This window comes from Cyprinus carpio, chromosome B10 (genome assembly GCF_018340385.1).
Source record: "Cyprinus carpio isolate SPL01 chromosome B10, ASM1834038v1, whole genome shotgun sequence".
NCBI lineage: Eukaryota > Metazoa > Chordata > Actinopteri > Cypriniformes > Cyprinidae > Cyprinus > Cyprinus carpio.
In genome coordinates this window covers 22,400,199-22,427,007 of record NC_056606.1, presented here as the reverse complement: position 1 = coordinate 22,427,007, position 26,809 = coordinate 22,400,199, and the positions used below count along the sequence as shown (strand labels likewise).

The window sequence follows — 26,809 nt, the reverse complement described above, 5'->3', positions numbered from 1 at the left end:
TCATCTGATTTACAATAAATGATCACACATTTGGAATATTTATAGGTGTGAAAATATTTCCATGCATGGTCATTTACATGTCATTTAAATGTTTGTGGCTAAAGACTGCAAACAAGTTGATAACATGGCGCTCAATGTGATTTTGAGAGAATTGCCTTGGTACACCTAGACACTTCAAGAAATTCCAATCACCACATACAAACATAATCATACAACAACCTTTCAACACTTCAAAAAATATCAAAAACCAAATAAATCAAAATCATGTTACACTCAGTGATTCTCAGAATTCCCAGAATGCAAGTAGCGCGACAGCGCCATCTAACGGTCAAGAGAAATAATGCAGAAGAAACGCATCACGCATGACTTAGTATTATTCAGTTCCCCCTTTTTAATAGATTCCCACAATACATGACAATAAATAGGCTACATAAGGATCCCTGTACAGTTCATCTTCATCAGCTGCTCAATGTATTCAGACTACAAATGAACATGTTTTACACTTGAGGCACCTTGTGTATCCCATTGAAAGACACACAAATACTTAAGTTCAGAAATGAAAAGCGAAAGTTATTCTAGTGAACGTGCGCAACGCTTCTGACGATCGGTTGATCTTATTTGGAGCGGCACGTTAATTGTTCCAAAAATATTGCAGGTCTGGCAACATGTACAATACTAAAAAAACCAAAAATAACTAATATATAATACACGCTAAAACACACGTTAAAAACTGCCGTCACAAACTCAAAACCAAAAAAAAACCCAAAAAAATACACAAAAACTACGGCTGAGCCGTTACACACGTTCCGGAATCGCGCCATAAATACACAACAGCGCAATTTCAAGCATAAAGTTTCACGTCGCTGCATTATAAATATGACTGAAATAATGCAAACACATGGAAAAAGACTCAAGGGTGGAGAATAAATGATGGAAAGCAAATATTCAGATACGTTCACGATCTCTGATTGACAGGTCACCGGGTTCTGAATGGAATATCTGCCGTATTTGTATGGAATACAGCAAGTGGAGGAAATGATGCGCACGTGGAACAGGAAATGAGCACGGGTCAGTCTGATGATGACCTCAAACTCTAATGAGATGCTCTACAGTGTTCTTCGCACAAAATAAAGAAAGAGGCTTCGGAAATATAAAGCATCACTCTGGAAATTCATACGGGTGTTCGTGCAAAACAAATCATCAGCTTGGAAAACGTTCACTGTGTGAGAAGATATGGAATTCGTGAACGAAATAATGATTTTTTTGTATGAATCTTGGAAAAATCCTGTATTCAAAATGGATTGTGGCTATAAAAACAAAACAAAAAAAATGCAGATAAAAATATAGTCAGGTCGAATCTAACCTCCACAAATGAGGTAGTTGGTACTTAGATTATGTTGGCTGATTTTTAATAAATACGAATTATTCTTAAGGAAATATATAAATATGGTTGAGTAAAATAGCTTAACAACTGCACTTTGCCATTTCTGTTTTCCAAAGTAAAAATGAAGGTAAAATTTCAATTGTACAAATGTAATATTTTAAGCAATACTGTCATTTTAAACAGCCATGTTTCTCAACATGAAATGGCATTCGCAGTCCATTTTACTTCTAAATTCAATGCCATTTTTGATCTCTACTGCATAGAACCTTTACACACACACACACACATACACACACACACACAGTTCAAGAATTTCACAATCAAGCCGTGTCCGAAACAACTAACTAGCCTAGAAGAACTACGTTAGCCTCAGTAACCGCGCCACAGCGCTGGTGCTCTAGTGTTTCGGGTTTGGTTAACATCGCCACAAATACTGTTCATGCAACCAGATGCATCTCTAATCTATTAAAACCTTGTCATACGCCACAGGATATGTGACTTTAAGGCTTCAGTCGCTGCAGTATAAAAATACTGTGTATTAATTCGGGTGAATTATTTGAAATCTGTTTAAAATCACAGGAAATGTGATTATTTTTCTTCATGCAAATAAAGCCTGTTTTTAGGAGGGAGAAAATGTGCTTGAAAATAATGTCTAAAAACAGGCTTTATTTTCTTCTTCAGGTTGTAATGGCGTAAACCATGTTTTCATGAAGTTCACCCAGTTTTTCTTCAATCTCACGACAGCAACGATAAGCGTCAAGCCAAACTTTACTGCACTTTGCCCAAATATCTATATACGTAAAGAGCTTTGCGTTTAAGCTCAATCAAACCGAACGCATCCCACCTCACTGATCGAGCCCTTAGTGTGTTGAGTCATGTTAAACACTGTAAAAACGCTTAATAAAAAAGCTTCTGAGTTCAAAACCAATAACCGTTTTGTCATAAACAACCAAAAAAAAAAAAGAAACACTGCACGCTCTCAAATGTTAGTCGCTGACAGGTGGAGGGTTTGCGATGTGTTGACGCCCTTTTCATTTTTTTCCAAATGTGATTCAGTCTCAGAGTCAGACGTTGCTGTCCTCCAGCAGCGGTTCGAAGTCCTCGTCGCTCCCCGGCAGCGGTGTGTTGGTGTGAGCGCCGGCCAGGCTCGCGCTGCTCTTACGGGTTTGGCAGGGCGTTGCTGGGGGCGTGGGGTGGTCCGGGATGAAGAGAGCGACTACAAACGCCACCACCACAGTACAGGCGCCCAGGAGGAACGGAGGACCGGGGATTAAGGTCTTCTACACAAAAAAACAGGCAGAAAGTAAGTGGCATTAGAGGAAGTCATCAAGGATTTATGACACTGTTTGAGCTACTGAGTGAGTATTTACTTAGATATATAGATCATACATATATTAAATGAATATATCAAGTATTTTCAGCAATGTAAGTAACGTTTTTGATGAGTCTAGTTTATTTGCACAGTGTATTTTCAGTTTAAATAAACATTCTAATAAATGTTGTTTTCCACTATAATTAACGTTTGTTTTTTTACTTACATTTTTCATTCTTGTTCTGAAAAACATTTATGATCGTTATAAGATTTTACTTATATGCTGATGCGAAATTAGATATTTTTATAATTAGAATTTATAAGCGTTCAAAAAATTTTTTTACAGTAAAAGTTTTTTGCAAATATGGCAAATGTTATATTTTTATTATATATGATTTTACATTACATTATAAAGCAAAAGTTTTGCACAAAATAGATAATGTATAGTGAATCTATAGTAGATATGTTATTTTTACACATACACATACACAGATATATACTTTGTACTTTAGAAAAAAACACACATACGTATACATAATTTTTATTTGTATTTTTATATTTATACCTTAAAGTGATTAATTGAAATTTACATTTAAATTTAGTCATTTAGCATAATAAATCACCAAAATAAACTTAAAATGAACACAAAAAAAGAAAAAAAAATAAAAAAAACACATAAAAAGTCAATCAACAGATTAAAAATAAAAAGCTTTTATAACATCATTTATTTGCTCTTAAGTCACCTCAAAAGTAAATCTTTTATCATTTCAACCAAAGTTACTGTAACCAAATAGGTTAAAAAATTCTATTAGAAAAACATTTTAAGCATTAAAATTGCTGTGCGTGGAGTGCCTTTGAGTCATGATGCAAATGAATCACTGAATCAATATTTTGAACTGATTCACTAAACCAATTTGAAACTCACCTGTACCTCTGGTGAGGTCTGTAGAGGGATGGCGTAGTCGGGCTGGATGGAGGTGATCCCGCTCAACTCCACATTAAAGAGGAAGAAAATGAAGCCGTACAGCGCCGGACCCAGACCGTTACAGAGCCCCCGAATCCCTGTTATCATGCCCTGAACCAGACCTGAGGTAACACAGCACACACAGATGGAAAAATGGCTTTAAATTACTAGAAAAGTGCTATATAAATGCAACAAATTATTATTATTATTATTTAAATGCCTCAGATTTTCACTTAGAAGGCAACATGAAACAAAAATGTGTACTTTCTGAATACAAGTTCCTGCTCTCATAGTGCACAGTTCATTAATGGTTTTTCTTCAATCCTTAAAGTTTTGAACATTTAAAATCTTGAAGTTATCGCATGTAAGAGATTACCCTGTTTATCTGGATCTGCGCTGCGCGACACTAAAGTGCTCACTGCAGGGAACGTTATGCTGGACATGGCTGCCACCGCGCCGGCCGCCCACATCATCCTAAACAAATATAACATCAGACATCAACAAAAAAAACACACACCTCTACACAATAAAAACAAAAAACAAGTAACTCACTCTCCCTAAACAAAACAGACCATTGTTCTGTAATGTTTGCAAAAGCAGGTCACTTCTCCTGATCTCGATGTTAACTCACCACGGCTCGGACCCCAAACCGTACCAGGCCAGCTGGAGAATCTGGAAACCCAGACCCAGAAGAACCGTGTTCTTGTTCCCGATGGTCCTCATTAATAAAGTCAGAAACAGCGTCTGTAGGGAACATAAGAATAAATAAGCGTATTTGCTGAACAAATAGTCGTTTCATACCAATTTTGGGTCCAAATTCTTGAGCACGTCACACTTTCTCACAAAATATAATGCATTTTGTTGCATTTTTGTTTTTGACGGCCAATTGCCGTCCAAATCATTCTTCATTTACAAATTAAAGCCTTAAAAAAGGCAGAAAATCTTACGTTTATAGTCATGGCATTAAATGTTGCATGCACTGCACTGCAACCAAAAAAACATCTTCAGTGTTTTTGTTTTGTTTTCCAGTAGAAACATCCTTAAATCAGGGGACATTTACTTTAGATGCAAAATTAAGATATGCACTTTTGTTTTCTGAGAAACTAAAAAGTGATTGCAAGCTTAAAACGAGAACAAATATCTGTGGATGGAGAATGAGAACTTGTTTTCCCTTTAAATTAAGTGAATTTTTCCGAGCCCACTGGCAGATATTTGTTCTTGCTGTAATTTCATTTTGATCAATTTCTCAGAAATCATGACTTGTAAGTTGAATTGTGTCATTTTGCATCTGTTTTCATTTAAGAATCGTTAAGACATTTGCCCTGAAAACAAGACAAAGATACTCAGGAAGAACAGCTTTGTTTGCAGTGTCATCCGAAGGTAGAATAAAAGATATTCCCATAATAGTTAAGCTTTATAATCAAAAAAAAATAAACAAAAAGTAAAAAATATCTATATAAAACTTCTAGTTATCAAATATTACAACTCATTATTGCCAGCACAAACAATTACATCCAAATAGACATTTACATCTAAAGATCATATTGACAAATGATGTTCCCTTTAATTTATTCATTAAACTTGTGTCCTAAAAAGGTCTTAGATTTATCTTCATGAAGCCTGCAGAAACCCTGCTGTGCAATTATCAGCCCATTTTCACATGTATGACATTAATTCATGCCTACTTCTGATTTTAGTGGCCAGAAAATGCAAACATAAGCATGTGTTTTGGGTGTTTTACTAAATCCAAACAGGAAAAAAGCTTATTTATTCATAAACTTGTGTTTATGTAAAGTTCTTTGACATTAATTGGAGTATTTGAATATATTTTCCACTCTTTTGCAGATCTTAAGTTAAAATATACATTATTTTTTTAACATTAAAACCAAAACGTTTAACATTCAACCGCTTTTGTTATTTTGATAAGTGCATCAAAGCTGATACATATGTATCATTTAAAAAAAAAAAAAAAACTTAATTCTTATTTTGTGGAAATAAAATGTGTTCTTTAATATTCAAATAAAATAAATATATATTAAATATAAACACACACAAAAATTAAATATATATAATACACAAACACACAAAAAAAATCATATTTATAAAAATCAACCCAACATCACAAATCAGCCGACATTCATCAACACTCATTTGCAAATCAGCAGACATTGGCTGTTATTGTTTTTATACTGAAACATCGTGTTTATTGCTGTGTCGTACTGAATCAGAGCAAAGCTGCTAGAATTCAACTAGCTTGTTGTGGGGCTAAAAATAAAACCCCTCCACTTAAATAAACCAGCTAACACCATGCTATCTGCTCATTACAGCCCTGCCTATATTTCATTACATTTACCACTGAACTTTTAAAGGAATTAAATTCAATTAGAAAGCGTTTGCGAGAGCCACTTTCACGAGACGCCTCGCCGGCTCAACGACACGAGTAATAAGGCAGAGTCAAGAATATTGCCTCAATTAAATACCTGCGCCAGGATGGAGAGGATTCCCACCACGCCGATGAACACCGCGATCGTTTTGGGCGAGAAGTTAATGACCTGAGAGACAGAGAGAAAGAGCCGCATCACCATCAGTCTGCACCAGCGCACCTGGATCCAGTGAACTCTGTTATATCCAGTAATGAACCGTCACTGAACTCAACTCAACGCTCAGACAGGGACAAAACTAACAATCAAACCGACGAGTGTGTGAAATAAATCCAAGCTATTATAAGTAAATCCAAAAACTAAAAAAAAATAAGGAAAAAAAAAGGAAAAGGTAAAACTACTATTATTAATAAAGGTCCATAACATCACAAATGGTGCATTAACTTCATTGATTATCTATTCATCAAAGAATCCTGAAAAATAAAATGTATCAGTTTCCAGAAAAATATTGTGCAGCACAACTGTTTTCAACATTGATAATAATCTAAAAAAAAAAAAAGAAAAAAACTACAGTTTATATTTTAAAATGTAATTTCAGAATATTACTCTTTTTAATTTTAGTCGTACAAATTCCTATTTCAGCCCTATCTGACTCTTTTTTCCCATTTTACTGTACTGTTTTTACTGCAAACCCCCTAACACACTGCAGCAAAACTTTTAGAATGATATTTAAAAGAATTTACAAAAAATAAAAAAAAAATAAAAAATTACAACTACATTAAATAAAGCAAACTTTGTTGGTCATCATGCAGAAGCAGTATGATTAGTATGATAGTTGTTTTTATTACTGATTCTTCTTGTTTAGTTAATTAGAAGCATGCTGCAGCTAAAAACCTTCCAGTCATTTAGTTAATTAGAAGCATGCTCAAGCTAAAAACCTTCCAGTCATCACTATGCACAACAAAACAAGACACTAAAAAACAACACAAAAACAGAAAAAACTCAACAAAAAAAAAGCACCCTGCAGCATAAACCGCTAATGACAGTTTAATGGAAGCTTTAATCGGAAACATTAAATATAGAACCTTTACATTTGTTCATTAAAAACCAAGAATAAACAGCTTACCTGTCGCAGGTAGAGGAAAAAGCTGGAGTACTGGCCCGCCTCGGGCAGATAGGACAGAGAAATGACTGTGATACAGATGAGCAGAACGGTCGTGTCCTGTCCGACTTTCCGCAAAGACTGTGAAGAAACACAAAAAGCATCAATAAAACATTCAGTAGCTCATAAAACTGAAATGAAAAAAGTTGTTTTGTATAGTAGTGTTTTATTTTAATCATCAGTACGAAGCAGATATTATTTTTCCCATTTAAACTACTGATATATTCCATCCTGATATATTTAAATCAGGATGAATGAGAGGTAAAACTGAGTGTCATCAGCATAGCAGTGATATGAAAAGCCATGTTCCTGAATGACAGAACCTAGTGATGCTATGATAATTATATTATATAAGTGGTCCAAGAACAGAGCCCTGAGGCACATCAGTAGTTAGATGTTGCAATTTGGACACTTCACCTCTCCAAGATACCTTGAATGGCTTCAATAACTGAGAGCAAGGCAATATGTATATAATTATATTATATGTGACCCTGGACCACAAAACCATGGGCTGGGGTATATTTTTAGCAATACCCAAAAAAAACATTGTATGGGTTAAAATTACCAATTTTTCTTTCATGCCAAAAATCATTAGGATATTAAGTAAAGATCATGTTTCATGAAGATATTTTGTAAATTTCCTACCATAAATATATCAAAACTTTAATTTTTTTTGATAGTATATGCATTGTTTAAGAATTCATTTGGACAACTTTAAAGATGATTTTCTCAATATTTAGATTTTTTTGCACCCTCAGATTCCAGATTTTCAAATAGCATATTTGATATTTGAAATATTAGCATATTTCATCCGACCAATAAAAGAAAAGTGTTTTTAATACAAAAAAAGTCAACCTTCAAATAATTATGTTCAGTTATGCACTCAATAACTTGGTCGGGAATCCTTTTGCAGAAATGACTGCTTCAATGCGGCGTGGCATGGAGGCAATCAGCCTGTGGCACTGCTGAGGTGTTTATGGAGGCCCAGGATGCTTCGATAGCGGCCTTAAGCTCATCCCAGAGTGTTTGGTCTTGCGTCTCTCAACTTTCTCTTCACAATATCCCACAGATTCTCTATGGGGTTCAGGGCCAGGAGAGAGTTGGCAGGCCAATTGAGCACAGTAATACCATGGGTCAGTAAACCATTTTACCAGTGGTTTTGGCACTGTGAGCAGGTGCCAGGTCGTGCTGAAAACGAAATCTTCATCTCCATAAAGCTTTTCAGCGATGGAAGCATGAAGTGTGCTCCAAAATCTCCTGATAGCTAGCTGCATTGACCCTGCCCTTGATAAAACACAGTGGACCAACACCAGCAGCTGACATGGCACCCCAGACCATCAATGACTGTGGTACTTGAACACTGGGACTTCAGGCATTTTGGCATTTCCTTCTCCCCAGTCTTCCTCCAGACTCTGGCACCTGGGATTTCCGAATGACATGCAAAATTTGGCTTTCATCCGAAAAAAAAGTACTTTGGACCACTGAGCAACAGTCCAGTGCTGCTTCTCTGTAGCCCAGGGTCAGGCGCTTCTGCCGCTGTGTTCTGGTTCAAAAGCACACGCCTGTGCACGGTGGCTCTGGATGTTTCTACTCCAGACTCAGTCCACTGCTTCGCAGGTCCCCCAAGGTCTGGAATCGGTCCTTCTACCACAATCTTCCCCAGGGTCCGGTCACCTCTTCTCGTTGTGTGCAGCGTTTTTTTTGCCACACTTTTTTTTCTTCCCACAGACTTCCCACTGAGGGTGCCTTGATACAGCACTCTGGGAACAGCCTATTCGTTTCAGAAATTTCTTTCTGTGTCTTACCCTCTCGCGCTTGAGGGTGTCAATGATGGCCTTCTGGACAGCAGTCAGGTCGGTAGTCTTACCATGATTGCGGTTTTGAGTAATGAACCAGGCTGGGAGTTTTTAAAAAGCCTCAGGAAATCTTTTGCAGGTGTTTAGAGTTAATTAGTTGATTCAGATGATTAGGTTAATAGCTCGTTTAGAAGAACCTTTTCATGATATGCTAATTTTTTGAGATAGGAATTTTGGGTTTTCATGAGCTGTATGCCAAAATCATCAGTATTAAAACAATAAAAGACCCTGAAAAATTTCAGTGGTGTGCAATGAATCTAAAATATATGAAAGTTTAATTTTTATCATTACATTATGGAAAATAATGAACTTTTTCACAATATGCTAATTTTTTGAGAAGGACCTGTATAAATGAAATCAGTTAAGGAAAAGTCAAACAATAGTCATCTATAACAATAGTCATCAAATAAATAAACATATATATATATATATATATATATATATATATCTAGTATATATATATATATATATATATATTTTGAGACTATTGTTATAGATGACTATTGTTTTGACTTTTCCTTAACTGATTTCACAATTATTGAAGGGCACTATACTTTTTAAAATGTATAATTATGATGTTGAATACATATATCTATTTTTTTTTATTTTTTTACATAACATCATAGTAAAAATAAATAAATAAATTCTTTAAAGGGATAGTTCACCCAAAAAAATTTAACTATGTCATCATTCAGCCTACTCAAACCTAAATGACTTACTTTCTTTTGTGGAACATAAAAGAAGGTATTTTGAAAACTGTTGGTAACAAAGCTGTTTTGGTTACTAATGACTTCCATTGTATGAATAAAATGATCTTCTTTTATGTTTCATAGTTTATGTTAGGTCGTTGTAGCATAAACATTTACAACGGGTAAAATAAGTATTGAACACATCACCATTTTTCTCACTAAATATATTTCTAAAGGTGCTGTTGACATGAAATTTTCTCCAGATGTTGGTAACAACCCAAATAATCCATACACACAAAGAAAACAATACAAATAAGTTCAGAAATTAAGTACTGTGTAATAAAAAGGAATGACCCAGGGAAAAAGTATTGAACACGCTTACTGAAATTTATGTAATATGTCATACGAAAGCCTTTGTTGTTAATGACAGCTTCAAGATGCCTCCTGTAGGAGAAAGTAGTCGCATGCATTGCTCAGGTGTGATTTCACCCCATTCTTTCACACAAACAGTCTTCAGATTTTGAAGGTTCCATGGGCCTCTTCTATAAACTCTAATCTTTAGTTCTTTCCATAGATTTTCTATTGATTTCAAGTCAGCCATTCTAGCAGCTTTACTTTCTTTCTCTGAAACCAGTTGAGAGTTTCCTTGGCTGTGTGTATCATATCATTGTCTTAATGAATTTAACATCCCACCCTCCATTCATATAAATTAATCCAGCCACACACAAACATATTATGTTTTGATGTGACCATCCAACTTCAAAACAAAACATGTAGTTAATTATGGCATCCAAAGAGCACAATTTTGGTCTCATCTCACCAGACTCCAATCTCCCACACATTCACATCCAAATTATGAAAAGAAAACCATAAAAATCTTAAACATGCTTCAACATTCCATCAATACAGCAATACATCCTTGAGTGCTTAACATTTTTTTACAGGCCACAGCGATTGAGTGCATTACTTACTGTTTTCTTTGAAACAATTGTACCTGCTAATTTCCAGGTACTTTCTGAAGCACTCCACAAGTGATCCTTGGCTCTTAGAAAACTCTTCTGATCATTTTTTTTCACTGCTCTGGCAGAAATCTTGCGAGGAGCACCTGGTCGTGGCCGGTTTATGACCCCAACAGTGCTCACTGAAACATTCAGAAGTATAGAAATCCTTCTGTAGCCAATGCCAGCAGTATGTTTTGCACCAATAAGGTTGTGTAGGTCTTGAGAAAGCTCTTTGCTTTTACCCATCATGCATTGTTTCTTGTGTGACACGTTGGTAATGAGACACCTTTTTATAGGGCATCAGTTGGGACTAAATCAGCTAATATTAATTTCCACTGACTAGTGGCAGTATTGCTTTCTAATTACTGATAGATTTCAGCTGGTGTCTTGGCTTCCCATGCCACTTTGCACCTCCCTTTCTTCATGTGTTCATGTTCAATACTTTTCCCCTGGGTCATTCTACATAATCTGAATTTATTTGTATGTATGGATTACTTGGGTTGTTACCGACATCTGGTGAAAATTTCATATCAACAGCACCTTGAGAAATATATTTACTGAGAAAAATGGTGATGTGTTCAATACTTCTTTTACCCGCTGTATGTGTAATAAATTTTATGTTGACTCAAATAAAATATTCTAAATAAACTATTCTAAATGTAAAAATATAAAAACAAAAAAAAAAAAAAAATAAAATTTAAAGTTATCTTTTCATAATGCTTACATATCATTATACCAAATAATAAAAAAAAAAAAATAAACAAGTGGAGAATGCTCCTTTAAATCCTTACAGTGAAGGGGTCGGCCTGCTCCCAGGAGATGGGTGCTCCCAATGTGTTGAGTCTCATCTTGTCTGGCAGGGACTCTGGGACGGCCAGCAGGATGAAGCAGATGTCGGCCAGAGAGATGAGAGTCGCCAGCAGCACCACCAGATTATCTCCGTAGCTGGCCGACAGGTACGCGCCGATGGCCGGGCTGGTGACCAGACTCGCTGCGAACGTCGCCGAAACCTGGAAGCGTATAGAAATATAACTCGCCCATCAATCCTCACAAACAAAACCGAAAACACTTCAAGAAACTCACTTCACTGAGACTCTGAGATCTGTCCAAAGAGACACTTACGAGTCCGTACGCCGTACTCCTCTCACGCACGTCCGTAATGTCTGCGATGTACGCGAAGATTACAGAGAAGGTGACGGAAAATGTGCCGGACACTGATATCATGGCAAAGTACCACCTGAAAACAAGTGAAATATAAGATGAACTAAGAGATCCCTAAATGTTTTCCAATGAATTTCCATAAACTTTTCGGTATTGGATTATTGGATAAAACATAAAAACAACAAAACATAAAACAAGCATAAAGATTTCAACATCACCACCACTGGTGAGAAAAAATATATTTAAAAATATATATAATTTTTTTGTATTATATTTATATATAATATATTTTAAATACATTAAGATAATTCTTAATGTTATATAATTTAATAAAAATAAAGTTATCAATTATTACAAATATTATATTAAATATATATTATATATTAAATATATATTATGAAAATATAAAGTATAAAGAAAACATTAAATATTGTATAAAATACACAAAAATAAAAAATATATGTTAATGATTTAATATATTGAATTTTAAGTATAATATTTACTTAATATTTAAAGTATATATATAAAATATTATATTTATATATAAATATAGATTTTTTATATTATATATATTTTTTAAATACATTAAGATTAATAAGAATAACTATTACAAATGTATTAAATAATATATAATAATTATTAATGTTATATAATTCAATAAAAATAAAGTAATAAATTATAACAAATATATATTATATATTTAATATATATATTATAAAAATATAAAGTATAAAGAAAACATTAAATATTGTATAAAATACACAATAATAAAAAATATATGTTAATGATTTAATATATTGAATTTTAATTATAATATATACTTAATATTTAAGGTATATATAAAGTATATAGAGGTATTTAAAGTGTATATATATATATATATATATATATATATATATATATATATATAGCAAAAAGTAAATGTTATACAATCATAATTAAAATATATAACTTTTATAATGATTTTTATAAGTCAAATAAGTCACTGTATGAAATATACAATCCAAATAAATTTGTTAATTTAAGTTTAAATATTATTTTGTATATAATATACATTATTATTATATATTAATTACGATGTATATAATATATATATATATATATATATATATATATATATATATATATATATATATATATATATATACACACATTTATTTAGTAACTTTTCAAGTATAAAGTAAAAATTATTACAAATATTTTACAATCATAACTTAAATATATCACAGTATAAAAATCCCTGATATTTTCATGTCTTCCATGTTTTCTCTGCAAGTCACATCATCTGAACCCAAGGTATTGCATCGTCTGAGGTCACGTGAGGACACTCTTACCATGGACTGAGTCTCATGAGCGGGATGGGCGCACACGTGAAGAACACGGTAACCAATAGAAACGATCGTCTGCCCCACACGTCTGACAGAGCGCCAATTAACGGAGCGCTCATAAACGACAGCAGACCCTGACGAACCAAAGCAGAAACATCTCCGTGACAATAAAACCAACACAGACGAACTAAACCAGTCCAAAACATTCACATCACGTACCTTCACTCCCTGAATCAGGCCGTTTATTAAGAACGTGTGTTTGGGGAACGTTTCATGCAAAACCTACAAATGAAAAATTCACATTTCAACAGACAGATCAAATATAATACATATATTTCTCAAAATTAAAGGTGCACTGATGTGTATTTTTCCCTGGTTCTTATGTGCCTTCACAAATAACCAGCATTATTTAATGTATATACTACTATATATTATTTATTTATTAATATCTATCATTCACACACATATATTTATTCATCAAAAAAATTATTAATAATATTTACCTTTGCCATTTCAATTATATTATTTTTTTTTTTTTTTTTCATTCTATGTAGTGTAAATGTATTTTTATTTTTTACTTTTCGTTTGTCATTCGACCTAAAATGATTTATTTTAGTTAACTGCCAAGGCCACATTTACAATTTGAAGTTAACTTTTTTTGAAGTTTTAGAAGTAATGTTTTCAACTAATATTTATATTTTATTTCAACTTTATTCCAATTATCAAAACATATATTTAATTGTTTTGTTTTCTGTAATAACGCTAAAAGCCAGCGTGCTTTTGTCATTTCTGTCATTTTTTTTTTAAAAATCTAAAAGCTTAAATTTACTTTTTATTTCAATTTAATTTTAGTACTTCAACTTAAACTTATTTTATTTCAATTAGCTGCAAAATCAAATTTTCACATTTTAATTTTTTTTTAAATTTAAAGTAAAGTTTTTTTTTACTTCAGTTTTATTTAAGTTACTGGAAATGATTTTTAATAGTTTAGTTTTAGTTAATATAACACTGCTAACTGATAGTGATATGCTTTGTCATGTTTTAATTATATTTTTATATTTCTATATAGATTTAATTAATTTTTTATTTCAGTTTAGGTTTTAGTAATTTTAGTACTTTAAGCTTATTTTATTTCAGTTAGCTACAAAATCATTTTTTTATTTTTTTAAGTTTAAGGTAAAGGTTTTTTTTACTTCAGTTTTATTTCAATTAATGGAAATGATTTTTAATAATTTAGTTTTAGTTAATTTCAGCTTGCTGCAAGGCTAATTTTGTATGAATACGTTTTTTATCCTATATTTATATTTTATTTAGTTCAGTTTTACTTAAAATACTAAAAAGGTTTTTAATAGTTTTAGTTAACAGAATTCTTAAATTTTGTTCTTATTTAAAAAAAATGTAAAAGTTCAGTTCTTTATAAAATGTTCCAGAAATATTACCAAAACAAAACAATGTTCACTAGTCTCAACCCTAGATTGAATAGTGGTCTTACACCTTACACTGACACCTTCTGGTGCCAAAAATAAAATAGTGCAACTATAATTGAAGCATTAATCCTGAAACGTAATTGAAGTAACTCACGGTGAGCATCGGCGTGGTCAGGAGACCCCAGGCGAAAAACTCCAGGAAGATGACCACAACAGCATGATAGACGCTCGGCTTCCCGATGCCCTGCTGGACCTGCGGCATCACACACATAAACAGCTCTTTATTAATAATGCTAAGCATAACAGTGAATGACCGACTCCTCGGCTTTCAGTGGGACTCGTCTCATTGCTATTCCTCCGGGACGTTTGGACACAGAAGACGAAAGAGATTCAGCCGTGCCAAACTCTGTTCACAGCCTAATCTCTCAAAGAATCCACTGTGATGCTTAATATGCACTCGCAAGAATGTCTTATGAATGAAAACGTGAGTTATTAATGTCATTTAATCTCATTTATACATGAAGCAGGAAACACAGAGACGTTATTTGGCTGAAAACAGGACACTTGTTTCTCAGCAGATAGTTTGGGACAGACGTTATGTAACGGACAACATTTACCTCTCACTGGAGTGCTCTGAATCTTTCATGGATCTGTGAAGCTTTTTAAGGCTCTATGAGCACTTCTTGGGTAATGTGATAGAAAAGCTTCAAATATACATCAATAATGTAAACAAAAAACAAAAGTAATATGTGAGTTGCATGTATGAATTTTAAACAACATCATGTGCTGGTTTATGTATATCCTCTTTTAATTATTTTAGTTGTTTTGCATGACTGTGTTTAGAAAAAGAGTAGAAAATTGCATTTTGTAAAAATACATTTCAAAATCTTTATTTATTTTTTTTGTACTTCCAGAATAATTCAATTTATTATTAAATACATATACATGCATTTATAAAAAATAAAATAAAATACAAATTATATATATATATATATATATATATATATATATATATATATATATTATCTGTGTGTTTGTGTGTGTATTTTATATTTTGTGTGTGTGTGTATATACACAAAAAACATTTTTGTTTATTTTATGCATAAATATATATTTAAATGTGTTATATATATATATAACTTTATAATTAAGATATTTATTTTAGATTTTATTATAAATGCATGTATATATAATTATTATATAATTATTATAGATATATACTTTACTTATATGTGATAGATATATAGATATATATATATCTGGTGTTTGTGTGTATGTTATATTGTGTGTGTGTATATATATACAAAATACATTTTGTTTATTTTATGCATAAATATATATTTATGTTTATAGTTATTATAGATAAATAACTGTATGTGCATACACACACACACACACACACACACCACACACACATATATATATATATATATATATATATATATATATATATATATATATATATATATATATATTTATAAAAATAATATATATTTATATATTGATAAACTACACATATATAGCTGAGCAAACAATCAAATTAGTAAATAAATATTTGTAAATCCATTAAATGTCTTTCTGGAAGAATTAGTTCTGTCTGAAGCTCAACAGGATGCGCAAATGACATCACAGACAGTAAGTGATGAATGAATGAATGAAGATTCCGGCGTCCCCATGACAACAGACTGCGCGCGCGCGTCAGATATAGGTGTTGTGTCCGCGCGCTCGCGTCAGTTACGTAATAACCAACAGCGTCGCTTCATTATAGCATTAGCGTCACCTCACCCTGCTAAAAACCATCGATATCGCGCATGACACCTATCCATACACTGTGAGAAATGATATAACGACCTTGTTATAAAGAAAATTCAATCGCAGTTAAAAAATACCGAAATGATGTGATTGTCAGCTAACGTCGGCCGAGGCGCTAAGAGCGCTCCCGCGCACGTATGTAATACATTTTTGCTCATACATGCGTACTATAACGCAATAAGCCATATTAATACACATTAAATTACTGTAAATGTTTTACGGGTGTCACCGTAGCTGTTATCAACAGAAAAACACAGGCGCTCCGGTGAATGAATGAATGAATGAATTAGTCTCAACGGCGCGGTGAACTCGACATGTTTGCGTCATGCGTGTTATTCTCACCGGATTGTCATGCTTCATTATGATCCTCTTGACCAGCACAACTCGGCTGGTGTGTTTAGGGTCTTTCTCGCCCATCTTCTTCATCATCTCATCACATCTCACGTGAGGAACGTAAAATCCGTCCTGCTGCGTGCATATCTGCGCTCCGCCGCCTCCTTCCAGCTTTACCGATGAGTACAGCCGTCCAACCGGACAAAAGAATCAGTTCTGATCGGTTATTTTCATGCAGTATCAAGCAGACTGTAGACGGATGAAATGGTGCCGCTGAGCCGTGTGTTACGTGATCGCAGTGCGCAGAACAGCGCCGCCGCGCGGTCAGACTGAGAACAGCGAGCAGCTTCAGGTGATGCTGTAATACAGAGAGAAAAAAAAAGGTCTGTTTTTATCAGATCATGCTTTCCCTTTTCAGAGAATGTTACCTAGGCTTAGACCAGTTACTAAAAACTAATAATATAAATAAAGTCTGTTTGTTCACATATGAAGAGTTCAGATACAAAAGTGAACTCCTGAAATTTCAAAAATAAAAATAACACATACAAAAGTGCAGTATGAAATTTTGTTCTAAAATGAGCATTTTTTTTTGTCAGGCTCCTGGAGGTCCAGTAATTTCACTTTAATGGCAATGATTCTTTTCATTGCCGTTAGTGCAAGTGCAAGTGCAAGCAATTTCTGCATATAAATAGTATGCCACATAGAAATAGAAAACCATGTTTCAAATCTATTCCATATTTTTATTTTTTATTTAAAAGTGTCTTTGCTGTGTAGCCTGTGATAAAGACCTTTTATCAAATGTAAAGACAGATTAGTGGTTCCAAAATATAGTTTTATAGTTATCAAGTCAGAAATCAGTCTAGTCAGTTTAATATGAATAGGTTCAAACTTAACTATTTTAATGGCTTGCATCAATTAAGTTGGTAGCAGATCTTTAGCATGATGAGGTGAGTTCATTCTGCTTGCAGATGTTTATGTAATGCCCTAAGGAGAAAAATAAACATTACACTTATCATTTACAGATGTGGCCATGCGACGACTGAAGCTGGAAATATCGCTTTCTTGTTTGGAGGAGCTTCCAGCGTGATCACAGAGGTGTGTGAATCCAATAAACCGCTGCAAACTGTTTTATTTCATTATTTATGATTTTAAACATAGTGCCTGTGCAACTGTTTTTTATGCTTAGGACGATCCTCCAGTATATCTGAATGGCTTTTACATGATTACAGATACCTTTGGTGAAATATTTCACTGCTGACACATACGTGAATGTTTGTTGCTGATGCATTATTGATTTCATGGTAGTCTGCATCTGTATTTATAAGTGTATTTAGCTTCTAGTTATCTTTTAGTTTCACCTGATCAAGTTACATGCGAGCTGATGCCTCAGAAAGAAGGACACACTTTATGGTAATAAGAGAGTTCATATATTAATATTTAAGACTAAAACCTCCACTGTTCAAAATTTGGGGTCAGTAAAATGTTTATTTTTTTTTTTTAAAGAAGTCTCCTGCTCACCAGGGCGGCATTTATTTTTGATCAAGGATACAGTAAAAATAGCGTAATATTATTACAATTTAAACTGCATGGTTTCTATGTGAATATATGTTAAAATGTAATTTATTCCTGTGATCAAAGCTGAATTTTCAGCCTCATTACTCCAGTCTTCAGTGTCACATGATCCTTCAGAAATCATCCTGATTTTTCTTTTTTCTAATTTCTTTATTATATTTTACATGTATGTTTTATTTAAATATTTCAACATTTATTTAATGATGTAATTTCTAGTATTTTTCCCCTCCAGATGATGCATAGTGATGCATTTTTAAATTTAAGCTAACCTGAAATACCACAAATACAAGAAACAGAGAGCAAATTATAAACAATAATAACAATAATAAATTTTTTAATCATATGAAATATCATTGCAATTTCAAATAACTTTTTTCTATTCTAATACGCTGATTTGCTGCTCAAGAAACATTTCTGATTATTATCAATATTGAAAACAGTTGTGCTGCACAATATTTTCGTGGAAACTGTGATACATTTGATTTTTCAGGATTCACAGATGAATAGAAAGTTCAAAAGAACAGCTTTTATTTAAAATAGAACTCTTTTTTTAACATTATATGATCAATGTAATGCACTGTAGTGTCTGTGTTGATTGTAAACTGTCCCTTTTAATCATTTTAATGCATCCTTGCTTAATAAAAATATAATTTCCTTTACAAAAACTTCAACAGTAGTGTGTATGTACATTAAAAAACACTTCATTTTGATAATAAATCAGAAGTGCATCATCAAAACACACTTTTCTCTTTTAACTACAGGAGCTCTGCCTTCAGCAAGGTCAATACTGAGCCCACTGTAGATTAAACTGTGTAGAAAAACATCTAAAAGAGCTTATAATGTAACTTAAGTGGACTGAGTGATTGTTGGAAATGAAGCGGTAATAGAGCTGTGTTTATTGTGTGCTTTTCCTCTTTCCTCTTCTTCTTCTGCTTCTCTTCTGTAGATGTGGTTTTATTTTATTCTTTCTTTCTTCCTTTTTTTTGAAAGAACTGAATACTTTTAATCAGCAAGGATGCATTGATCTTATCAGAAGTGAGAGTAAAGACATTTATAACGTTACTACAGATTTCTGTTTCACACAAATGCTGTTCTTTTGAACTTTCTATCTATCTGTGAATCCTGAAAAATAAAATGTGCCACTATTTTCACAAACATATGAACTGTTTTCAACATTGATAATCAGAAATGTTTCTTGAGCATATTAGAATGATTTCTGAAGATCATGTGACACTGAAGACTGGAGTAATGATGCTGAAAATACAAAAACAAAATGCGCATCACAGAAAGCGGCATCAAATTACGTTATTTAACAGATATTCACATAGAGAACATGCTATTTAAATTGTAATAAATTTTCACAATTTTTATATTCATTCATTGTTCACCCTGGTGATAATTACAACACAAAAAAAACACAAAAAAAAAAAAAAAAAAAAAAAAACCCAAACAACTTAACTCAAAAATTTTGAACATTTGAGCAAAATAAATAATCAATTAAAAAAAATGTGAATAAGTGGAATAATCAGCACATAAATGCCACAGTTGCAAACTTAGTTTTGAAGTTTAATTAATTTAATTTAGAAAAAAGTTCAAGTATGAGCAAAAGTAATAATGAAGTTTTACTTAAAAATGATCTCACTTTTAAAATTTTTTGATTCAGGATATTTACTTCGGAGGAACCATCACTAATCCAGATGGAGTGATGTCATCAACAAATGAAATTCACAAATTATGCATCTGTGTGTGTGTGTGTGTGTGTGTGTGTAATGTTGGTTGGTTTTACATACAGTACCTTTCAAACGCTTAGACTCTCGACTGTTTCTGATCATCACAAAAAATCTAAAGGCTTTTGCTTAAATGACTGACATTTATATGATCATTTTTAAAAGGAGAAGATATTGAACGGAAGCATCATAAATGCTCATGTTCCTCCTTCAATAGTGTTTAAAGCATCCCATGATGCACCTCGTGAAGTTGAATGAGCAGAGCTGGAATATAGACAAAGTAAAAGTTCATTTTTATTTTTGTCACATTTTAATCACAGATTTATTCCCAGACTAACGTTTGTGTGATTACAGCGTTTCCAGCACTTTACTATGGAAGCCCATTTCCACTAGGGATAAAAAAAAAATTAAAAATAATTGTGACTGTAATTGTGTAATTGTAATTGTGACTGTTTTTAAATGTGAGATTATGTCACATAATTTTGACTTTATAACTCACAAATGCAAGTTTATATCTCATAATTCTGACTTTTTAACAGACAATTGCGTGTTCATATATCGCAATTCTGAGAAAAAAGAAGTCTGAAAAATTGAATTGTGAGATAAAAGTCTCAATTAACTTAAAATAACTTTTTTATTCAGTGGCAGAAAAAAGAGTCCATGTTACTAATATTAAATATATATATAAAAAATAATCAGATGAAGAATGAGTTAATGTATTCAAATATTTGAATGCAGTGTTATTTTAGTATTATTTATATTCTACTATTGTATTTATTCATATAATATTTATGTCTAGTTTTCATTTTCATTTTAATTAATTTTTTTATTCATTTTGTTATGGGCTTTTTTTTTTTTTTTTTTTTTTTTTTTTACATCTTAAACTTATTTATTTATTTTTATTTATTTGTTTTTATTTTATTTAATTTTTAGGTTAGTTGCGACATTTCACATTTTCTTTTTCTTTCTTTCTTTTTTTTTTTTTTTTACATTTTTGAATTAAAAAAATATATATATTTCAGCTTCATGATCATTACCAAAAACAATTTTTAATAGCTTTACTTTTAGTTTATGATAAACATAAGTGTTCAATGTCTCAAATATAACTTTATTGCTTTTAAGTGAGTGTCTTTCTTCTTGGCTGCAGTTTTATGTGTTTGGAGGCAAAATGAAGAGCAAGATTTTAATGACTTGAAAATAATGAAATGAATAAACCAGGCCAGGTAAATACTGTAAATACAGTCATCTGTATTCAGCTCTTCTGAGTCTGATCCATGATTGCTGTGCAGTGATGAAGGAGATTTTGTCAGAGTTTGGACTGCAGGGTGTTTCTCTGACTAAAATAGTTTTCATTAGCAGTTTCTCATGAAAGTAACATTCTGCTATTCAAATCATTTCCACTTGATCAGCTTCGCCCCGACAAAGATTCTCATCATGAAATAGGAGCTGAGTCAGTCTCCAGTGACAGTGAAGAGCTACAGGAGTGAAAACATTCAGGGGATTGACGTCACACACCTCCATCACAATCAACACAGACACTGCAGTCACATACACTGATCACAAGTGACAGAAAAGACAGTTAGCATGTTACAGGTTTCAGTTTCAAATAAGTGCTGTTCTCTTGAACTGTCTATTCATCAGAGAATCCTGAAAATAAAAGAATCATGGTTTCCACAAAAATATTGGGCAGCACAACTGTGTTCAACATTGATAGTATTCAGGAATGTTTCTTGAGCAGCAAATCAGCATATAAGAATGATTTCTGAAGATCATGTGACACTGAAGACCAGCACTGGGTAGAGTACTTACTTAAAAAATAAAATAGAGTACTTAAATTTTTTTTTTTTAAAAGCATTAAAAAATGTATTTCATTATTTGATGTCAACATCATGCCATGCAATAAAAGATTACATTACTCCAGGGATTTTATTTTATTTCATTTATTTAAAAATTAGGGAAAATCAATAAATTATGATTGATTTACTGCCATTGTGGGAATAATTTTCAATCATGTAATCCATAAAAAAAGGAACTGTAATCTGATTATAAGCATTTTAAAATTTAATTTTGATTTCTTAATTATTGAATTCTGATTAATTAATTTTATCCAGATTATATGTTACTACCCAGATGCTGAAGAATGGAGTAACAATGCTGAAAACTCAGTTTTGATCACATGAATAAATTACATTTTAACATATATTCACATAGAAGACACTTATTTCAAATTATAATAATAGTTCAGAATTTTACTGTGTATTTGAGCAAATAAATGCAGCCCTGGAGAGCATTAGAGACTTCTTTCAAAAGCATTTAAAAATCTTACCAACCCTAAACTTTAAACAGTGGAGATTTTAGCTTTAAATATGAATGAATATATGACTCTTTAGATGCATCATTTCTTTATATGTAAGGAAATATATGATTTTGGAACCAGTGCATCAAACTCATGTGGTTTTCATCCAGGCGAGCGTTCATTAACAAGATCCACAAAGCTTTTGCCATGTTAGATGAGGAATTACAAAAAACTAAGGTAGAGATTATGCCTGGTTGTTTATTTCACATTAACTGTCTGAAAAAATCATCTTATTAAGCAAAACTGAATCTTCTCTCATCTGAAGCAGAGAAAAGGAAGCGCTTGCTCAAAACCAGCATCTGCTGAGAAGGAAACAGGTGCTGCTGGTCAAACTGATGTCATGCGACTGCGTTTCTTGGACGTGTTTGTTCTTGTTCTTCACAATGACTAACGAAAGCTTGCGGTTGTGATTGGACAGGAACTTCAGGACGTGCTGAAACGACACAGGTCTCAGAACGAGGCGAGAACCACAGCGAGAGGAAGGAGCTTGTAAACTGAAGGCGTGTGACCGCAAACATTCACTTCAGACACTTCAGACACCAGCTTCTTTAGCTTCCAGCAAATAATTTTAGTGCTTTCATCTTTGAACAACTGTTTTCATACTGATTACATTCACTGATTGTTGATTTATTTGTTGAACGATTTTTTTTTTTTTTTTTACTTTTTGCATGAATTATTACTTTAAATAAAATGACATGAATTCATGTAAATACACACACACACACACACACACATATACATATGTGTGTGTGTGTGTGTGTGTGTGTGTGTGTGTGTGTGTGTGTGTGTGTGTGTGTGTGTGTGTGTGTTTTCAGTGCTTTTTATTGTTGGTAGTTAAATAAAATGTCAAATAGACTATAGTGCATGTCATATATTATATGTTATATTATTTGCATAGTATACTATTTATTAATATTTTCAGGTTTTATTTTTAGATTTTTAGTTTGCATTTTACTTTCAGTTCAGGTTTTAGTTATTTTGTTATGTGCTTCATGTAATTTTTAGTTTTTTAACATTTCTATTTAGCTTTATTTCAGTTTTTGTAATTTTAGTACTTCAACTTATTTCAGTTAGTTGGCTGAAATAAAAAATATTATTTTTAATATTTTTGTTTTTTATATAATTTTTCTGATTTCTCTTTTATGTTATTTCTCACTCTGTATTCTCTGTATATATATAAGAAATTGTCATAGCGCATATATATATATATATATATATATTTACATTACATTTACATTTAGTCATTTAGCAGACGCTTTTATCCAAAGCGACTTACAAATGAGGACAATGGAAGCAATCAAAAAACAACAAAAGAGCAATGATATATAAGTGCTATAACAAGTCTCAGTTAGCCTAAACACAGTATACGTAGCAAGGGCTTTTAAATAATATAATAAATAAAAAGAAAACAGATAGAATAGAAAAGAGATAGAGCAGCTAGTGTTAGAGGTCTTTTTTTATAATTGTATAATAAATGAAAAGAAAATAGATAGAATACAAAAAGATTAGAAAGGTAGTTTTTTTTTTTTTAATAGAATTAGAATAGTGAGTGAAAAAGTTTAGAGGGTCAAATAAAGATGGAAGAGATGTGTTTTAAGCCGATTCTTGAAGATGGCTAAGGACTCAGCTGCTCGGATTGAGTCGTGCAGGTCATTCCACCCAGGAGGGAACATTTAATTTAAAAGTCCGTAAAAGTGACTTTGTGCTTCTTTGGGATGGCACAATCAAGCGACGTTCACTTGGCAGAACGCAAGCTTCTAGAGGGCACATAAGTCTGAAGTAATGAATTTAGGTAAAGGGGTGCAGAGCCAGTGGTGGTTTTGTATGCAAATATCAATGCCTTGAATTTTATGCGAGCAGCAATAATAAGCCAGTCAAAAATTAAAAAAATATGTATTAAATGTATTCTTTTCGGCTCATTAAAAATTAATCTTGCTGCCACATTCTGGATTAATTGTAGAGGTTTGATAGAACTGGCTGGAAGACCTGCCAAGAGAGCGTTGCAATAGTCCTGCCCGGACAGAACAAGAGCTTGAACAAGGAGTTGTGCAGCATGTTCGGAAAGAAAGGGCCTGATCTTCCTGATGTTGAATAAAGCGCCTAAATGTGCCTAACTTGATGGTGAAATTGTGATGAAACGATGGGTTTGCTGGAACCACAAGCAGTTCTGTCTTGGCAAGGTTGAGTTGAGAGTGATGGTCCTTCATCCAGCAAGAAATGTCTGTTAGACAAGCTGAGATGCGAGCAGCTACCAATGGATCATCAGGATGGAATGAGAGGTAGAGTTGAGTTTCATCAGCATAGCAATGGTATGAAAAGCCATGTTTCTGAATGACAGAACCTAATGATGCTATGTAGACAGAGAAGAGAAGTGGTCCAAGAACTGAGCCCTGAGGCACCCCAGTAGTTAGATGTTGTGACTTGGACACTCACCTCTCCAAGATACTTTGAAGGACCTATCTGGTAGGTAGATAAGTATTGAAGATTTGGATTCCGCTCTTGCCAGTCTTAGGGCTTCAACAACTGAGAGCAAGGCAGTCTCAGTTGAATGTCAACTTCTGATTATATATATATATAATGTTTAAAAAAAAAAAAATCTAGAAATACACTTTTTATCTGATTTTTGAGCCAAAAGCTAAAATGCATTTTTGCATGAAATACTCCTTTAAAAGTCGATTTCGAGTGAGCCGTACCTGAACGAACAGTGATTTTCTCACACTGTAATGAATGAAATCGTCTCATACTGAACTGATTTTATGCGTGGAGAGACTGACAGCTGTTTAACATTTCAACATGCAGGTCTTTATTTACTGACTGGGTGTGAATCTTCCAGGAGCAGGAGAGGCAGAAAGAGGAGCAGCGTAATATCCAAAAACGCAGTGAGCAGCTCCTGTCCATTATTCAGCAGCTCAAAGGCATGTGAAGACACTGTCTCCATGGCAACCGCAGAGAGAGGCGGCCCGAGTTTAGTTTGGAAACAGTGAGATTATTGATGCCACTCCCTTACAGAGAGAGATTTGTGTTCATCTGTGGGATGATGATTTGCTTATTCCACTGTGTGTGTGTGTGTGTGTGTGTGTGTGTGTGTGTGTGTGTGTGTGTGTGTGTGTGTGTGTCTGTGTCTGTGTCTGTGTTCTTTTTCTTTTTTTGCGTGTTATCTTTATCTTTTTCTTTTTATGCATCATAATAAATGCATCATAATAAATGTGTGTGTGTGTGTGTGTGTGTGTGTTAATGAACGTCACACACATTAGATGACCTCATTACCAGAGATACCTGTAGAGCACAGGATGACTTGTGACGCGTGTGAAAAGATAAACTGAGGTTTAACAGCAAGCTCCATGTCGTTTATTTTCATGTTTCTCCACAAGCTTGTGTTTAATATCAGATGAGAGAAACTCAGGTCACTGCCCAGATATCAGTTATGAAAATATGGTTGTCCAGAATTTATTTATTATGTAATAACATTAAACTTTTTTTTTTCCTTTCATAAGATGCTGCTATTCAAAGCAACTTTCAAAACAGGTAATTTTAATTACAGACTAAAATATTAAAGTAATTAATATTAATTACAGAAAAAAATGACTTTATGTCAATTTAATGAAAATGTATTGCATAATAAACATATAATATGCGAACCTTATACAGTCAGTCCCAAATATTTATAATCTTTTATATTTTTAATGATTCTAGAAATAAACTTTTATCTAACCTTTCACAGTGAAACGTCTATAAAAATAAAACACAAATACAAAATAAATATATAATATGACTTTAATATGCATTTATATATTTATAAATATAGAAAAATAATAACTGGCTACACTGAATTCTTATATATATATATATATATATATATATATATATATATATATATATATATATATATATATATATATATAAACTATATGACAATTTTACAAAAAAATTACATAAATATACTTTTAAATTTTTAAATTTTAAATTAAATTCATAATATACAAACTTTATACAGTCAATCCAAAATATAAATAATTGTATAAAATATAAATAATTGTATATAATTATGTATATTATTAACATAATTACTTATAATTAATAATTATGTTTCATTTTTCAAGTACACGTTTTATCTGATGTTGTCATCTTAATATTCGTATTTCGTGTTTTTAAGATCTCTTACAAAAGGCAAAAATAAAAAAGCAAAAATCTGAAATCCTGGTGTATGAAAATATTCATAAAATCAATTAAAGTAAATCTTAATAACAAATCTTAATAAATATCTTGATACGTAATATTTCATCATACATAGGATTTACCTATTTATCAAAGAAATATTATTTGAGTGAATATTTCTTTATTTTT

General features: G+C 32.5%; 1 protein-coding gene and 1 long non-coding RNA gene across 5 annotated transcripts; one reads left to right on the top strand and one right to left on the bottom strand.

Annotated features, from left to right (window-relative positions):
* Positions 1-1,654: 1,654 nt before the first annotated feature.
* LOC109053418 (hippocampus abundant transcript 1 protein-like) lies at positions 1,655-17,119 on the bottom strand. 3 transcript variants are annotated; one of them, XM_042733297.1, is made up of 12 exons: positions 16,820-17,119; positions 14,820-14,918; positions 13,458-13,520; positions 13,245-13,372; positions 11,872-11,986; positions 11,541-11,759; positions 7,168-7,284; positions 6,141-6,212; positions 4,292-4,404; positions 4,037-4,134; positions 3,622-3,782; positions 1,655-2,661 (listed from the first exon to the last, which is right to left on the bottom strand). In XM_042733297.1, the coding sequence occupies exons 1-12, from the start codon at positions 16,904-16,906 to the stop codon at positions 2,449-2,451; spliced, it is 1,485 nt and encodes a 494-aa protein (XP_042589231.1). In that variant the 5' UTR covers positions 16,907-17,119; the 3' UTR covers positions 1,655-2,448. The 3 variants fall into 3 exon arrangements, with proteins under 3 accessions (XP_042589231.1, XP_042589232.1, XP_042589230.1); XM_042733298.1 differs by having other exon boundaries at positions 1,655-2,664; positions 3,628-3,782; XM_042733296.1 differs by having other exon boundaries at positions 1,655-2,664; positions 16,820-17,101.
* On the top strand, positions 17,056-23,189 carry LOC109089546. 2 transcript variants are annotated; one of them, XR_006155787.1, is made up of 4 exons: positions 17,056-17,193; positions 17,833-17,905; positions 18,163-18,220; positions 20,046-20,567. It is a non-coding gene; the product is annotated as an uncharacterized LOC109089546 (long non-coding RNA). The 2 variants fall into 2 exon arrangements; XR_006155786.1 differs by lacking the exons at positions 18,163-18,220; positions 20,046-20,567 and adding an exon at positions 22,884-23,189.
* The last annotated feature ends 3,620 nt before the right edge of the window (positions 23,190-26,809 follow it).

Coding starts and splice junctions, on each gene's coding strand:
- LOC109053418 (XM_042733296.1), bottom strand. CDS start 16,906: ATGATGAAGAAGATGGGCGAGAAAGACCCTAAACACACCAGCCGAGTT. Junction 11,987..13,244: donor CTCATGAGACTCAGTCCATG/GTAAGAGTGTCC, acceptor ACTTGTTTTCAG/GTGGTACTTTGCCATGATAT. Junction 6,213..7,167: donor TTTTCCTCTACCTGCGACAG/GTAAGCTGTTTA, acceptor TCTGTCTCTCAG/GTCATTAACTTCTCGCCCAA.